Consider the following 17,020-nt stretch of genomic DNA (forward strand, 5'->3'; position numbering starts at 1 on the left):
CCGGAGTTCACTCACAGTCACGTCCATCGAGTCGGTGATGCCATCCAGCCATCTCATCCTCTGTCGTCCCCTTCTCCTCCAGCCCCCGATCCCTCCCAGCATCAGAGCCTTTTCCAATGAGTCAACTCTTCGCATGAGGTGGCCAAAGTAATGGAGTTTCAGTTTTAGCATCATTCCTTCCAAAGAACATCCAGGACCAATCTCCTTTAGAATGGACTGGTTGGATCTCCTTGCAGTCCAAGGGACTCTCAAGGAAGCATTATTACAAAGCTGAGGTGATGGAATTAAAGCTGAGCTATTTCAAATCCTAAAAAATGATGCTGAAAAAGTGCTGCACTCAGTATGCCAGCAAATTTGAAAAATTTAGCAGTGGCCACAGGAATGGAAAAGGTTCAGTTTTCATTCCAATTTGAAGAGAGGCAATGCCAAAGAATGTTCAAACTATTGCACAATTGTGCTCATTTCACAGGCTAGCAAGGTAATGCTCAAAATCCTTCAAGCTAGGTTTCAACAGTTTGTGAACTGAGGACTTCCAGATGTTCAAGCTGGATTTAGAAAAGGCAGAGGAACCAGAGATCAAATTGCCAACATCTCTTGGATCACAGAAAAAGCAAGAGAATTAAAAAAAAAAATCTACTTCTGCTTCACTGACTATTCTAAAGCCTTTGATTGTGTGGATCACAACAAACTGTGGAGAATTCTTAAAGAGATGGGAAAACTTGACCACCTTACTTGTCTCCTGAGAAACCTGTATGCAGGTCAAGAAGAAACAGAACAAGACATGGAACAATGGACTGGTTCAGTACTGGGAAAGGAGTACATTAAGGCTGTATATTGTCACCTTGTTTATTTAACTTACATGAAGTACATCACGTGAAATGCCTGGCTGGATGAATCACAAGTTGGAATTAGGGTTGCTGGGAGAAATATCAACAACCTCAGATATGCAGATGATACCACTCTAATGGCAGAAAGTGAGGACGAACTAAAGAGACTCTTGATAAAGGTGAAAAAGGAGAGTGAAAAAGCTGGCTTAAACCTCAACATTCAAAAAACTAAGATCATGGCATCCAGGCCCGTCTATTTGCTATTTCGTGGCAAATAGATGGGGAACAGTGACAGACTTTATTTTCTTGGGCTCCAAAATCACAGCGAATAGGGACTGCAGCCATGAAACTAAAAGACTCCTGCTCCTTGGTAGAAAAAATATGACAAACCTACATAGCATATTAAAAAGCAGAGACATCACTTTGCTGACAAAGGTCCACACAGTCAAAACTACAGTTTTTCCAGTACAGATGTGACAGATGGACCATAAAGAAGGCTGAGTGCCAAAGAACTGATGCTTTTAATTGTAGTGCTGGAGACGACTCTTCAAGAGTCCCTGGACTGCAAGGAGATCAAACCAGTCAATCCTAAAAGAGATCAACCCTGAATGTTCATTGGAAGGACTGATGCCAAAGCTTAAGCTCCAATACTTTGGCCACCTGATGTGAAGAGACAACTCTGGAAAAGACTCTGATGCTCGGAAAGATTGAAGGCAAAAGGAGAAGGGTGCAGCAGAGAATGAGATGGTTAAATAGCATCACCGACTCAACAGCCATGAGTTTGAGCAAACTCCAGGAGACAGTGAAGGACAAAGGAGCCTGGTGTGCTGCAGTCCATGGGGTCACAGAGAGTCAGACATGACTGAGCGACTGAACAACCACCACCAGCATACAAGTGGACATGCAAACTAGAATGATGTGACGTCTTTCCAATTGAAGGTCCACACACACCCTGAACACACTATGAACTGGCGAGAACTGGCAGTCTGGTATACTTATGATGAAGATGTAACACGGCACAACTACTTGGAAAACAGTTTCTTAAAAAGATAACACAGGCGTGACATCACTAAAACTGGTGGAGCAGGAGTCCAAAGTTCCATCCCTCTGTTAAAAGCAACAATTCAGAGGGTAAAAATCATGTCAGACTTAACCTTTACAGATCTCTGGAAAGTAACTGAACATTTTCAATACCTGGGAATGCTTAATGCAGAAATAAGCTGCTAAATTCTGGTAACAGCACAGAAGGGCAGGAAGCTCCAGGAACTGCCCTCCACCTAAGTAAGTATCAGCTGGCAGAAACTGTCTAGCACTGTGACTGTTCTATGTGTACCTGTGCGGCAGAGCTGGATGAAAAAGTGGGTATATTTAGGTAAATTCCAGCCTGTGGCATGAAAGCAGCTGCTATCTCCCATCCCGGCCATGCAGGCAGCAGCCCATGTTTCGAGGAGCCTGTCAGAGCCAGAAAGAGCAAGACAAACCCTTTCTCTATGTTACAGGGATTCTAGGTTCTGGTCGCTAACCGCTGCTTTTGATGACTAAGGGGCCAGAACAGAGGACACTGGCCACTGTTTACTTCCAGGGGCTGAGGTGGATTCTTGCAGAGGTCAAGGGACAGTGTTTATTTTTGCTGGCTTTCCCCCCTTTTGAGAGGCAAACATTTAAGGGAATCTTTGTCAGGTCACTGGCTGACTGCAGAGATCATGGACCAGAGATTCTAGTGGCTGTAACTACAAGAAATGTACAGAAATAGTTTGGAAAAGTCACAATAAAACCAGCCCTGAAAAATTCAGTAATCCCTGAGGATTAAGAATGATTTTCGAAGTTGCCACAACATATTATTCAAAAAAGCCCATTCTCAAGAAAAAAGTATAAAACACAGAAACAGGAAAATATGTCAAATTCACAGGGGAAAATTTTCGACAGAAGCCATCCCTGAGGAAGCCCAGACATTGGAATTGTTGGTCACAGATACTAAATATATTGTGTTAAATGTTTGATGAACTAAAGAAAATCACAAAGAACTACAGTAAAGCAGGAAAACAACATAGTAATAAAATGAAAACATGAATAAAAACACAGAAACTACAAATGGAATCTAACTCTGAAACTAAACAGTACAATAAAATAACTAAAACAATAAGCTCACCTAAGCGGTTCACCAGCAAACCTGAGGAGACAGAAGACTCCGCAACCGTGGAGTTGACTGAAACTATTCAGCCTGAGGAGCAGAAAGAAAAAAGCACGAGTTAACATGAACACAGTCTTGGTGGGACTTCCCTGGCCATCCAGTGGTTAAGACTCCATGCTTCCACTGCAGGGAGCGCAAGCTCAATTCCTAGTTGGGGAACTAAGCTCCCCCATGCTGTTTAGCACAGCCAAAAAAGAAAGAAAGGTAGAAAATGAACACAGCCTCGGGGTCATGTATGACACCATGAAACATGCCAACACATGCACTATAGGAATTCCTGAAAGAGGAGTAAGAAGAAGAAAAAATACTACAGAAATGGCCCCGAATTCCCAATTTTGAGTAAACAAATGAGTACATATGTCCAAGAAATGCAATGAACTGCAAATAGGGTAAACTGAAAGTCAACCCACCACATATTATAATCAAATTGTGGGAAGACAAAGAAAATATTGAAAGCCACATGAGAAAGTCGGACAGCTGAATATAAGTCAATGCAGTTAGAACACTCCCTCATGCCCTACACAAAATAAAACTCAAAATGACTTAGACTTAAATAGAAGCCATGACACCATGAAACTTCTAGAAGAGAACATGGGCAAAACATTCTCTGACATAAATTGTACCAATGGTTCCTTTGGTCAGTCTCCTAAAGCAATAGAAATAAAAACAAAAATAAACAAAAGAGACTTAATCAAACTTAACAAGCTTTTGCACTGCAAGGGAAACCATAAACAAAACGAAAAGACAACTGCAGAATTGGAGAAAATATCTGTAAATGATGCAACCCAGAAGAGCTTAATTCCAAAATATACAAACAATTCATACAACTCAATAGCAACAACAACAAAAAACAACCCAATCGAAAAATGGCAGAATACCTAAATAGACATTTCTCCAAAGAAGAAATACAGATGGCCAATAGGCACGTGAAAAGATGCTCAACATCACTAGTGATTAGGGAAATGCAAATCAAAACTACAATGAGATACAACCTCAAATCAATCAGAACGGCCATCATTAAAAAGTCTACAAGTAACAAATGCTGGAGAAGGTGTGGAGAAAAGAGAACCCTTGTGCCCTGTTGGTGGGAACGTAAGTTGGTGCAGCTACTACGGAAAACAGTATGAAGGTTCCTTAAACAGTAAAGTCGGTTATCATGTGACCCAGCAACCCCACTGCTGCCACACATCTGCAGAGAACTACAAAAGACACACGCACCCCTATGTTCACAGCAGCACTACTCCCAACAGCCAAGACATGGAAACAACTTCAACGTCCATTGACAGACGAGTGGATGAAGAAGATACGGTACATATATACACAACAGAATACTACTCAGCCATAAAAAATAACGAGATAATACCATTTGCTACAACATGGATGCAACTAGAGATTATCATATTTCATTTCATTTCATTATCAGTGAAATAAGTTAGAAAGACAAAGACAAATACTGCATCACTTATATGTGGAATCCTGAATGTGACACAAATGAATCTGTGAAACAGAAACAGAATCACAGACATAGACGGGTGGCTGCCAAGGGGGAGGGGGTTTGAGGAGGGATGAAGGGGAGGTCAGGGTTGAGCAGATGTAATCTTTTGTATATAGAATGCGTAACAACATGGTCCTACTGTATAGCACAGAGAACTCTACGTGATATCCTATAATAAACCATAATGGAAAAGAATATTAAAAAGTATATATAGACACATACACATATATACATAACCGAACCACTTTGCTGTACACTAGAAATTAACACAACATAGTAAGTCAACTATATTTCAATAAAATATATATCGATAAAAAGAAAAGAGTGAAAAAGAAATTAAGATATTTCCAGATAAGCAAAAGTTAATTCCCCGTAGACCCACTCTACAGAGATGCTAACGGAGTCCTTGAGGGTGGAAAGAAAAGGATGGCAGACCATGATCCAAAGCTGTAATAAAGTAAGGAACACAAGTTCTGGAGGCTGCAAAGCCCAAGATTAAAGTGCTGGCAGACTGGTGAGGATTCTCTTCCTGACTTGCAAATGGCCAATTTCTTATTATGTCCTCACACGGTGGGGAGAGAGAGAGATCGCTCTCATTTCTCCTCTTATTAAGAGGACTAGACGGCACCCCACTCCAGTGCTCTTGCCTGGAAAATCCCATGGACGGAGGAGCCTGGTAGGCTGCAGTCCATGGGGTCGCTAAGAGTCGGACACAACCGAAGTGACTTAGCAGCAGCAGCAGTCACATCCTGAGAGCTCTACCCTCAATACTAAATAGCCCCCAAATGCTCCACCCCAAATACTATCCCACTGGGTGTTAGGGCCTCAACACATGCATTCTGGGGGACACAATTCAGTCAACAGCAAACAGTAAGGGTAAACACATAGGTAAGCATAAAAGCCACTACTACTGGGGCTTCCCCGGTGGCTCAGCGGTAAAGAATCCACCTGCCATACAGGAGCCACAGGAGACCTAGGTTCAGTCCCTGGGTGAGGGAGATCCCCTGGAGAAGGGAATGGCAACCCACTTCAGTATTCTTGCCTGCACAATCTGATGGGTAGAGGAGCCTGGTGGGCTACAGTCCATGGGGTAGCAGAGTTGGACATGACTGAAGCTTCTGAGCATGCACACATGGCTGATTCGTGTTGATGTATGGCAGAAACCAACACGATATTGTAAAATAATTATCCTCCAATTAAAAATTAAATTAAAAAAGAAAAAAGGACACTACTGGTGTAAAGTCCTGACAAGAAATTAGCAATGAATATTAAATGAAGAAAAGCTAAAAATAAAAAATATTTTTAAAAGCCACTATTACTGTATTTTGGCTTATAACTCCACTTTTCCTTGTATTATTTAATAGACAAATGCACAAGGCAATCATTATAAGTCTTAAAATATATAAAGATGTAATCTGTAAAAAAGATGTAATGTATTAAAGTAACAATCTAAAGGAGAGATAGAGACACAGGAACAAAGTATATACTGAAACTAACTGGTATTATTCAAATAATACAAACAAGGTATTATTAAGTTCCATTTAAATATTATTCAAGTAAGTTTAAGGTTGCCATAATATATGAACTGTAGTTCCCAAGGTAACCATGAACAAATCACTAAAAAAATATGGGAAAAGAGAATGGAATCAAGACATATGCTTAAAAAAATGAACTAAATACAAAAGCAGGCAGTACTAGAAGAACTGAGCAACATAACAAAAACACAAGACATACATAAAACAAATAAATAAATGCAGAAGGAAATCCAGAAGAGAGCTGGGGTGGTTATACTAAAATCAGAACAGAATATGACCTAAAATTGTTACCAGAATCAAAGAATGACATTATATATTGATTTTTTAAAAAGTCAACCCATCAAGGAGTTAATATAACAGTATATACATGCCAAATAACAGAGCCCCAAAATGCACGAACTAAACACTGACAGAATTGAAGGGAGAAATAGACAGTTCCTCAACAGTAGTTGAAAACTTCAATTTCTCACTTTCATAATGGATGGAAATTCAGTAAGGATACAGAGGACCCGACCACTATACACTAGTCAGATTTCACAGACATATAGAGAACACTTCACCTGAAGCGGAACACACTCTTCTAGTGTGCACGTGGAGCAATCTCAAAGGAACAGGTCACTCACTGGGCACAAGACAACGCCCAATAAATCTGAAATGACTGGAGCAACACAAATAATCTTCTCTGACCATATTGGAATGAAGCTAGAAATCAATAACAGAAAGGAAAGTGGAAAATTCCAAACACATGGAAATTAAAGAACACTTACGTAACCAACGAGTCAAAGAAGAAATCACAAGGAAACTTTAAAAAATGCTTTGAGACTATAGAAAATGAAAAAACACAAAGGATGCAGTGAATGCAGAGGAACACCGAGGGACTCTTACAGCTGTAAACGACTGCTACCTAAAAAACAATGAAGTCAATAAGCACACCTTAGGGAACAAGAAAAAGAGGAGAAAACTAAACCCAAAGCCACTAGAAGAGGGAAAGGATAAATACTGGAGTGGAGATACATGAAACAAACAACAGAGCAAAACAAGTTGGTTCTTTGAAAAGTTCAATAGAATGAACAATTCTCTATATAAGCTAAGAAAAAAGACTCAAATTACTAAAAACAGGAGTGAACAAGCTGGCATTATGATGGATTTTGCAGAAACAAGGAAGGGTTATACAATAAACAATGCCAGCATATTAGAAAACCCAGACGAAAAGGACAAATATCTAGAAACACACAACTACCCGAACTGAAGAGGAAACAGAAGTCTAAACAGACCTATAAGAAATAGAGAGGCTAAGTCAGGAAACAAAAACAGCCCGAGCAAGCGAGCCCAGAATCAGATGACTTCACAGGTGAATTCTACCAAACATTAAGGAATTAACCCCAATCCATACCACACTCTTGCAAAAGTAGAAGGGGAAGGAACATCACTAAAGTTACTCAACATGCCCTAAGTTATGAGGACAGCACAACCCTGGTTCCAAAGTCAAAAACAACAAAGCAAAGAACTACAAGCCAGGATCCTATGAAAACAGATGCAAATATCCTCAAGAAAATACTATCAAGTATCACTCACACATGGAATCTAATTTTAAAAATTATACCAATGAATTTACTCACCAAACAGAAACAGACTTACAGACATCAAAAACAAATCTGTGATTACCAAAGGGGAGACATGGGGTGGGGATAAATCAGGGTCTTGGGATTAAGATACACAAAATACCATGTATAATATAAATAATCAGCAAGGACCTACTGTATAGCAGAGAGAACTCTACTCAATATTCTGTGATAATCTCTATGAGAAAAGAATCTGAAAAAGAATGGATATATGTATAACTGAAACACTTTGCTGTACACTGAAACTAACACAACACTATAAATCATCTATAAATAAAATTCTTTTAAAAAGAAAGAAAATACTAGCAAGTTGAATCCACTAGAGCATGAAATGATTATACACTATGATCACGTGGGACTTATCCAAGGAATAGAAGGGTGGTTCCACACACAAAAATCAATCAACATAATAATATCACATGATTAGAAGGAAGAAAAAACCACATGATCATCTCAATTAATACAGAAAAGACATTCAATAAAATCCAGCATCATTTCATGATAAAACACTTTTCAAACCAGGAATAGCAGGAGAGTACCTCAACATGTCTCCAAGCTAACATCCCAAATACCCAAAGCTAATACAATAATCAGTGATGAGAGACTGAAAACTTGCCCTCTGAGATCTGGTTCAAGACAAGGAGGACTGCTTTCACCACTTCTATTTCCTGGTGGCTCAGACGGTAAAGAATCTGCCTGTAATACAGGAGACCCGGGTTCAACCCCGACCCAGGGATTGAACCCATGGATAACTCCATGGACAGAGGGGCCTGGCAGGCTACAGTCCCTGTGGTCACAAAGAGTCAGACACAACTGAACGACTAACACACACACATTCAACACTATAATAGAAATTCTAGTCAGAGAAAGAAATAAAAGGCATCCAAATTAGACAGGAAGAAGTAAAACTGTCTCTATAGCAGATGACTTGGTATCCCATGTATTAATAGAAAGTCCTGATAAAGAAGTTCAGCAAAATTGTTGGATACCAGTTTTTATTTTTTTAAATGACTTGTATTTCTATACACTTGTTGTGCTTTGTGCTTAGCCGTATCTGACTCTCTGCGATCCCATGGACTGTAGCCCGCCAGGCTCCTCTGTCCACGAAATTCTCCAGGCAAGAATACTGGAGTGGGTTGCCATTCCTTTCTCGAGGGGATTTTCCTGACCCAGGGATCCAAGCCACGTCTTTTGCATCTCCTGCATTGGGAAGTGAATTCTTTACCACTAGCGCCACCTGGGAAGCCCATACACAAGCAGTAAGCAATCTGAAAAGGAAATTTATTAGATAACCTCTCATTTACAATAGCATTAAAAAAAATTAGGAATAAATTTAATCACGCCCAAGATTTATAAACCAAAACCATAAAACCCTTCTGAAAGAAACTAAAGACAACTTAAATGAATGAAAAAACATCTTGTGAAACTTAATATGGTTAAGAGGACAATATTCCCCAAGCATTCTACAGATTGCCCAACATTCTTTTTTGCAGAAACAGAAAACGTGATCTTAAAATTCATATGGAGTTGCTAGTGAAAAATAGTCAAATAGTCAAAATCATCTTTAAAAAAAAAAGCATTGGTGAGCCCACACTTCTCAATTTCAAAATTGTAGCACAAAGCTCCAGTTTTCAACCCATTATGTTTCTGACATGAGGTCAGACATAGATCAGTGGAATAAAATTCAGAGTCCATATATTAACTACATGACTGGTTTAATCAAGGGTGCCAACATGATGCAATGGGAAAAAAATACATCTTTCAACAAATGATGCTTGGAAGTCTGGATATTCACATGCAAAACAATGAAGTTGGACCCTTATCACATATATAAAATTAAGTTAAATTACTTTAGATTAAAGCTCTAAGTCAAGAGCAGAAACTATAAAACAGAAGTCATAAGTCTTCATGGTCTTGAATTTGGTAATGGCTTCTTACATGTGACACTACAACCATGAGCTCAAGGAAAAAATTAATAGAAGCTCATCAGCATTAAAAACATATGTACATCAAAAGACACAATAAAGAAAGTGAAAAGACAACCTACAGAATGGGAGAAAATATTTGCACATATATCTAATGATGCAAGGATTCAGAATAATATGCAAAGAACTCATACAACTCAACAACAAAAAGGCAGGCACCCCAAGTAAGAAACGGGCAAAACATTTCAGCAGTGACTTCTCCAAAGACAAACATCCAACAAGCATATGAAAGTCTGCTCAATGTCACTGCTGCTGCTAAGTCACTTCAGTCATGTCCAACTCTGTGTGACCCCATAGACTGCAGCCCACCAGGCTCCCCTGTCCCTGGGATTCTCCAGGCAAGAACACTGGAGTGGGCTGCCATTTCCTTCTCCAGCGCATGAAAGTGAAAAGTGAAAGTGAAGTCGCTCAGTCGTGTCCGACTTTTAGCGACCCCATGAACTGCAGCCCACCAGGCTCCTCCGTCCATGGGATTTTCCAGGCAAGAGTACTGGAGTGGGGTGCCACTGCCTTCTCCGGTCACTAGCCATTAGGAAAATGGAAATCAAAACCTCCCTGAGGGACTTCCCTGGTGGTTCAGTGGCTAAGACTTTGCTCCCAACAGAGTGGGCCCGGGTTCCATCCTGATCAGGAAACCAGATCCCACATGCCACAACTAAGCCCGGGGGCAGCCAAATAAATAAATAGTTAGAAACAAAAACAGGGACTTTCCTGGTGGTCCAGTGGTTAAGAATCTGCCTGCCAATGCCAGGGAAACGGGTTCGATCCCTGGCCCAAGAAGATTCCACATGCCGCGGGGCAACCAAGCCCGGGCGCCACAAGTACTGAGCGTGCGCCCTAGAGATGGCGCTGCACAGCTAAGAAGTCACCGAAAGGAGAAGCCCGCGCACCGGAACTAGAGAGTACCCCTCGACTTGCTGCAGCTAGAAAAAGCCCGCCTGCAGCAACAGAGACCCAGCGTAGCAAAAATAAATAAATAAACTTTAAAAAATAAAAAAACCTCAGTGAGCTTTCACTGCCAGGGCCCAAGGTTGATCGCTGATTGGAGAAACTGGACCCCCGCAAGCTTTGCAGTAGGGCCAAAACAAAAAATAAAAACACACACCGCATTGAAATATCTCACATAACCAGGACGTAGATAGATCTTTTTTTTTTTTTTTTTAAGAGAAAACAGGTGTTGGCAAGGAGGTGGACAACTTGGAACCTTCATATATCGCAGGCGGGAATGCAAAATACGCAACCACTGTGGAAAATGGCCTGGTGGTTCCTCAAAAAATTAAACACAGACACACTACAGGGCCCAGCCATTCCACTCCAAGGTATATACACCTGAAAGAAGTGAAAACAGGGACTCAAACACTTGTACACAAATCTTCACGGCAATACTAGTCACAACAAATAGTGGAAACAGCCTAAATGTCCGCCAAAGGATGAACGGACATGCACAATGTGACGAATCTGCATAATGCAATATTATGAAGCCACAAAAGGGAATGACGTCCTGATACCTGCGACACTGTGGGTGAACCTGGAAAACATTATTCTAAGTGAAAGCAGCCAGACCCCAAAGGCCACGCGCGGGCTGGCGGGCGGCCGCCAGGTGGCTGGAGGCGCTGGGACAGCGGTGATTACTCCGCCGTTACTTAATCGGTACCAGGTTTTCTTCCGTGGTGAGAAAGGTGGCGGTACCAAACATGGTTAGTTTTATGTGATGTGAATTGCTCCTCAGGAGAAAAAAAAACAAAATTTAAACGTAATCTATAGGACCTATTTTAACTTTCCTGTGAAAAAGGAAAATGAAAAACAAACTCGACTTACCTTGTTCCCGGGACGGGAGAAGCCGAAGCGCAGCGAATACGAGCCTATCTCAAGGGAAGCCCAGCACCTGACGAAGGAACTCGTTCCGCTCGTGAAAATCTGTTCAATAAGCCCCAAACTTCTGAGGGCGCACAGCACCGAGCGGGGTCCCTCCATTCCGGACACCACGCTCCCCCGGGGCCGCAGCCTGGTGGTCACCCAGGAAGGTCAGAGCAAGCCACAGGAGCTGGACGGCCGGAGCCGCTCGCTCGCACGCTGCAGCGCCGCGGCCGGCCGCCGGGGAGCAGTGGTGGCCCGCGCTCCGCAGGCCTGGTCTCACGTCGGCATCGGGTCCAGGAAGTATCCGGCCCGCGACCCCCGCACGTTGCCCAAGCTCGGAGCCTCCTGAGGGAGCGTCCGCCCCGGGTCTGTGGGGTCGACGAAGAAGCCGCCTCGAGAGTCGCCTGCAGCCTCACACCGCTCAGACCTCGCGCGCACGTGAGCGCCCCTCCGGCCACGCCCCAAACCACGCTCCGCGCCAGGACGTCTCGCTGACCACGCCCCCGAAACCACGGGCCCAAGCCCCTCACCTGCCAGGTCCTCGAGGGCCCCGCCCCCGTCAACTCCAGGCCACATCCCCATTCGCCCCGCCCTTCACCCGCGCTTTCCCCACAGGTTCCGCCCAGAGACCGCCTTTGCCGTCCAAGGCCCCGCCCCACCTCTCTCCGTGCCCCGCCCAGGTCCCGCCCCTCTAACAGCCAGAGCGCAGACACCTCCCCTCTCAGATCCCGCCCCGCCTAAACCGCCCCTATAAGGCCCCGCCCCTCACACACTGTCCCTCTCAAGCCCCGCCGCCACCGCCATAGTGCGTAGAGGCCTCGGATGGAGCACGAGGCGCGGGTTCTGCGCTTGGCCGGCGGCTTCGGCCGGGCCCGGTGCCTTCTGGCCGCCGCTTCGTGGCTACCGTGCGTGGCGCTGGGGTTGGCGCTGGGCTCGGAGCTCCTGCTCACCGCGCTGCCGGCACACCACTGCGGCTCAGACCCCGCGCGCGCCCCGAGCACCTGCCTGCCGCTAAGCTACCCCGAGTCCGTGCCCCGCGCCGGCTCCGACGGCGCTCGGCCCTGCTCACGCGGCTGGTACTACGCGCAGCCCGCCGCCGACCTGCTGCGCAGCCCGGTCACCCAGGTCTTCTGCTTCACTGCTCTGTCTCCCCCACCCTCTGTCCCCTCCTGGGGTTCTCCTCGCTCTTCTGCCCTCGGTCGACGGGGACTGTCATCCTGGGGCTTTTGATTGGGGGGTCAGCCCCCTCCTGTCTGACGGTGTAGCAGATGTCCAAATAGGCAGGGTGCCAGGCCTAAAGGCAGAGTCTGAGGTTGGCGGCTGCCCAGGACGGCAGGCAGTCTGGGGAGGCGGAGGCAGTAAACTGAAGTTGAGCCGGTGAGTTTACAGAGGTCAGCAGTGCCATGAACATTCCAGCCGCCTGTGACTTTGGGGCTGTGTAGGTGTCCAGACTGGGTTCCCAAGAGTTTGAATCAAAGGAGTGATTTGTTCAGTTCCGTTTTGAAGAGCAGGTCTTTCCACTGTGAGGTGTGTGCAGGCTGGCCTAGAGGTAGGGGTGCCATGGAGACATCCCAGGCACCTGGGAGGGGTAACTGGGTAACTGGGACCTCCCACCCCCACCCCCCACTCACACACCCCCCAACTCCCACCCCCTCACCCCCCTCCCAGCTAGGGCCTGCCCACCCCTACCTCCCTCTTGGCAGCCTATGCCCCACAGCCACACCCCAGCCCAGGGAAGAAGGGCATCTGCTTGGAAACTGGGACAGGGTTGCCACATTCCTGCTTAGGCTCTTCTGGGGCCCTGAACCCTCTGGGCCTTCTCCTTCTGCCCACCTGTTTGGTGTGGTGACATATCCTTGTCTACCAGCTTTCACAAGCAGTCAGATTTTAAAACAAAATCTCTGATGTAGTGTGACCCAAAATAATGTTAAGCTTAGGGAGAAGGAACAGGGTAGGCAGAGAGCTGCAAAGCTGGGGTCAAGGGCCCTTGGCTGGGACAAGCCGGTGAGCAAGGCCCCACAGCCTGTTCTGGAAGTGGCTCTTGAAGTGCAGAGGGCGGGGGAGGTGCAGGAGAGGCCTTGGGGCCAGCCTGGGGGAGGGTGATGGCTGGAGAAAGCAGGTGCAGCCCCGCCCAGGGAGGCATTGGGGCAGGACCTCTAGGGTCCTTTCTATCCTGACATTCAGGGAACTCCGGCAGGAGAGGAAAAGGAGGGTCTTGGCTAGCTGACGGGTAACTGGTGTCCCCAACAGAGGAATCTCGTGTGTGAGGATGGCTGGAAGGTGCCCCTGGAGCAGGTGGACCACCTCCTGGGCCGGTTGCTGGGCTGTGCCCTCCTGGGCCTGGGCTGTGACTGGTGAGGCGCTGCCCCTTCCCTCCTGCTCAGATAGCCCTCCCCTGAGCTCTCCTGACTGAATCGACGGCTGTCCCCTGCTGCCCACCAGGTTTGGCCGCCGGGCTGTGTTTGTGGGCTCCCTGGTGCTGGCCACGGGCCTGGGGGTCGGCGAGGCCCTGGTTGCCAGCTTTCCTGCCCTGCTGACTCTGCGGCTGCTTCGAGGGGGGGCCTTGGCAGGGGCCTCCCTCGCCCTCTATGTGGCTCGTGAGTACCATGGGGGGCCCTGGGAGGCGCCCACTCAGGCTAGGCCTCTGACCCATTGGAGGGTGCCTTTCCGGCACTCCAGTTGAGGGCCCTTCTCCAGAAGGCAGGAGAGACGCTGTTTACTCTGTGGGCTCTGCTTTTCGTGGGCAGGCCTGGGTGACAGAACAGGCCACACATTGGCCTCAGACGTCCAGGTCCTGGTCCTCCAGCCACTGGCCCTCACCTCCCTGGACAAAGCAGTCCTCCTGAGAGGCCTGGGCCTCAGGCTCTCCCTGTCTGCCCAGGCCTGGAGCTGTGTGACCCCCCAAACCGCCTGGCATTCTCCATGGGGGCTGGCCTCTTCTCAGTGGTGGGCACACTGCTGCTGCCTGGCCTGGCCCTCCTCGCCCAGGACTGGCAACTCTTGCAGGGACTGAGCGCCCTGGCAACGGGACTGCTGCTGCTCTTTTGGGGGTAAGTGAGCTGGGGTCATGTCCACTGCAGAGGCCATGTGTATCGCTTCCCTTTGACCGTTCAGCACCATGCAGGTGGGCACGGGACAGGGACACAGAGAGTCATGTGCTATGTATCCCCACTGGCTCCTGCCCTACGGGGAGGTCCTGCAACATCCTCACCCAAACCCTGCAGGTTTCCAGCCATGTTCCCCGAGTCTCCCTGCTGGCTGCTGGCCACAGGGCAGCCAGCCCGAGCCAGGAGGATCTTGTGGCACTTTGCCAAAGCCAGCGGTGTGGACCCCGAGAACAGCACGGAGGAGGAGAGCTCCCTGGCTATGGGTAATGGACCAGCCAGGGAGAAGAGAGACCTGAGTGCTAGAGGAAGAAGGAAGGGCATCATCCCCTCACTGGTGCCCCATTATGTCTCCCGGTCCACAGAGCTGGATGTGCTGTGCGCAGGACACCCCCAGCCCCGGCACCACTCAGTCCTGGAGCTCCGGCACACACACGTCACCTGGAGGAACGCACTCATCCTGGGCTTCAGTTCGTGAGGAGGGGGGGTGTGGGCGGGCTAAGGGAGGGAGGGAGGGGTCTTCACCTTCCCCCTGGGTGAGATACCCGGCTCTGGCTGGGCTTGTAGCTTTGTATCCCTCCCAGGCTCATCAGTGGGGGCATCAGAGCCAGCTTCCTGCACAGCCTCGTCCCAAGTGAGCCCAGCTTTTATTGGCCCTACTTCCTGGCAGCTGGCCTGGAGGCAGCAGCCACCGTCTTCCTGCTCCTGACAGCAGATCTCTGGGGGCGCCGCTCAGTCCTGCTGCTGAGCACCTTGGTCCTGGTCCTGGCATCCCAGCTGCTCCTTGCAGGGGCCCAGTGTGAGTGTGGGGCCCTGCAGGCTGGCAGGGCTGTCATGTTTGGCCAGGGGTTTGCCCAATGTGTGTGTGGGGGGTAGTCCTGAGATGAGCCCCCTCCCAGAGCTGGGGAGGCAGGATGACGTCGCTGTTCACCCCATCCATCATCTCCCCACTGTGCACTCAGAGAAACTGAGGCCAAAAGAGTTGAGGGCCAAAATGATTCAGTAGACGGGGTTTAATGTAAGGGTTTGGATTGGACGAGGGCTTCCCTGGTGGCCCAGATGGTAAAGAATCTGCCTCCAACGCAAGGGACCTGGTTCAATCCCTAGGTTGGGAGAAGGGAATGGCAACCCACTCCAGTATTCTTGCCTGGAGAATCCCATGGACAGAGGAGCCTGGCAGGTTATGGTCCATGGGGTTGCAGAGTTGGACACGATTGATCAACTAACAATTTTGAATGCGGGCCAACTTCCAAGTGCAGGAGCAGAGAGGGAAAGCTAGTGAGGCCCAGAGCCTGGAGACACGGTGAGGGGAGGGAGGGCGCGTGGGCAGTGTGGGAGACTCTCCTCCTCTGCAGACCTGCCCAGCTGGATGGTGCTATTCCTCTCTGTCCTGGGGCTCTTGGCCTCCCAGACCGTGTCCGCTCTCAGCAGCCTCTTTTCAGCTGAGATCTTCCCCACGGTGATCAGGTGAGCAGGCCCTGCCAGCACACCCCAACGCTCCCCACACTCCCCATCTTCGTGCCATCAGGACGGGAGTTCAGCTGTCTCTTCCTGGGTGATGAGGGGCACGCTGGTCACAGAATGGTCTGCACATCAGCTCGGGAGTGGAGGACAGGGCAGTCAGAGATGAGAGCCCCCAGAGAGGGTGGGATTCCAGGGGGAAATTGACTGGATTTTCTAACGGAAAGGACAACTTTGGTTCCTGGACAGCTTTCCCCCAGACTTTTCAGGTGTTGTCATGGGACCCCCACACCTTGGCCCCCACTAAGGGTACCCACCCCGGGAGCACTGCGCACCCTGTGCAGCCATGTCCTACCGCCCTCTCTTGCAGGGGGGCCGGGTTGGGCCTGGTGCTGGGAGCTGGGTTCCTGGGCCAGGCAGCTGTCCCGCTCACCACAATGCACGGCCGGCATGGCTTCTTCCTGCAACACGTGCTTTTCGCATCTTTCGCCCTCCTCGCCCTGCTGTGTGTCCTGCTGCTGCCGGAGAGCCGCGGCCGCACGCTGCCCCAATCGCTGCAGGAGGCTGACCGCCTGTGCCGCTCCCCACTCCTCCGGGGCTGCCCACGCCAAGACCTCCTGCCTCTGCTGCCAGCCTCCCTCCCTGGGGCAGGAACACAGCTGGCCCAGGAGGGCTGACCAGGCTGCAGAGACACTGCCACCCACCAGTGCTGGTGGAAGGGACTTGGGAGGGTGGTGGGGAGCCGGCTTGTTTCCAGGCGCCCTGGCCCCCCTCCAAGTGAGGAAGATAAAGGTATGTGTGGAACTTGGCTTCTTCTCTGGCTCTTCCCTCAGGCCCCACTCTTGGCTGAAAGGGGCTTCTGGCATCCACCTCCCCCTCACAACCAGGCATCCATAGCCCCTCCCACAGCCCCCCACCCCAGGAACAGCTGGGGGCCAGCCGG

General features: G+C 48.2%; 1 protein-coding gene across 1 annotated transcript; it reads left to right on the forward strand.

Moving 5' to 3' along the window:
• The first annotated feature begins 12,307 nt into the window (after positions 1-12,307).
• Positions 12,308-16,886, forward strand: SLC22A31 (solute carrier family 22 member 31). The gene is made up of 9 exons (XM_027513788.1): positions 12,308-12,637; positions 13,763-13,866; positions 13,955-14,109; positions 14,394-14,562; positions 14,737-14,882; positions 14,982-15,090; positions 15,201-15,415; positions 15,972-16,083; positions 16,448-16,886. Exons 1-9 carry the CDS (start codon positions 12,335-12,337, stop codon positions 16,752-16,754), a joined length of 1,620 nt encoding a protein of 539 aa, XP_027369589.1. The 5' UTR covers positions 12,308-12,334; the 3' UTR covers positions 16,755-16,886.
• The last annotated feature ends 134 nt before the right edge of the window (positions 16,887-17,020 follow it).

Source organism: Bos indicus x Bos taurus, chromosome 18, assembly GCF_003369695.1.
Source record: "Bos indicus x Bos taurus breed Angus x Brahman F1 hybrid chromosome 18, Bos_hybrid_MaternalHap_v2.0, whole genome shotgun sequence".
Lineage (NCBI taxonomy): Eukaryota > Metazoa > Chordata > Mammalia > Artiodactyla > Bovidae > Bos > Bos indicus x Bos taurus.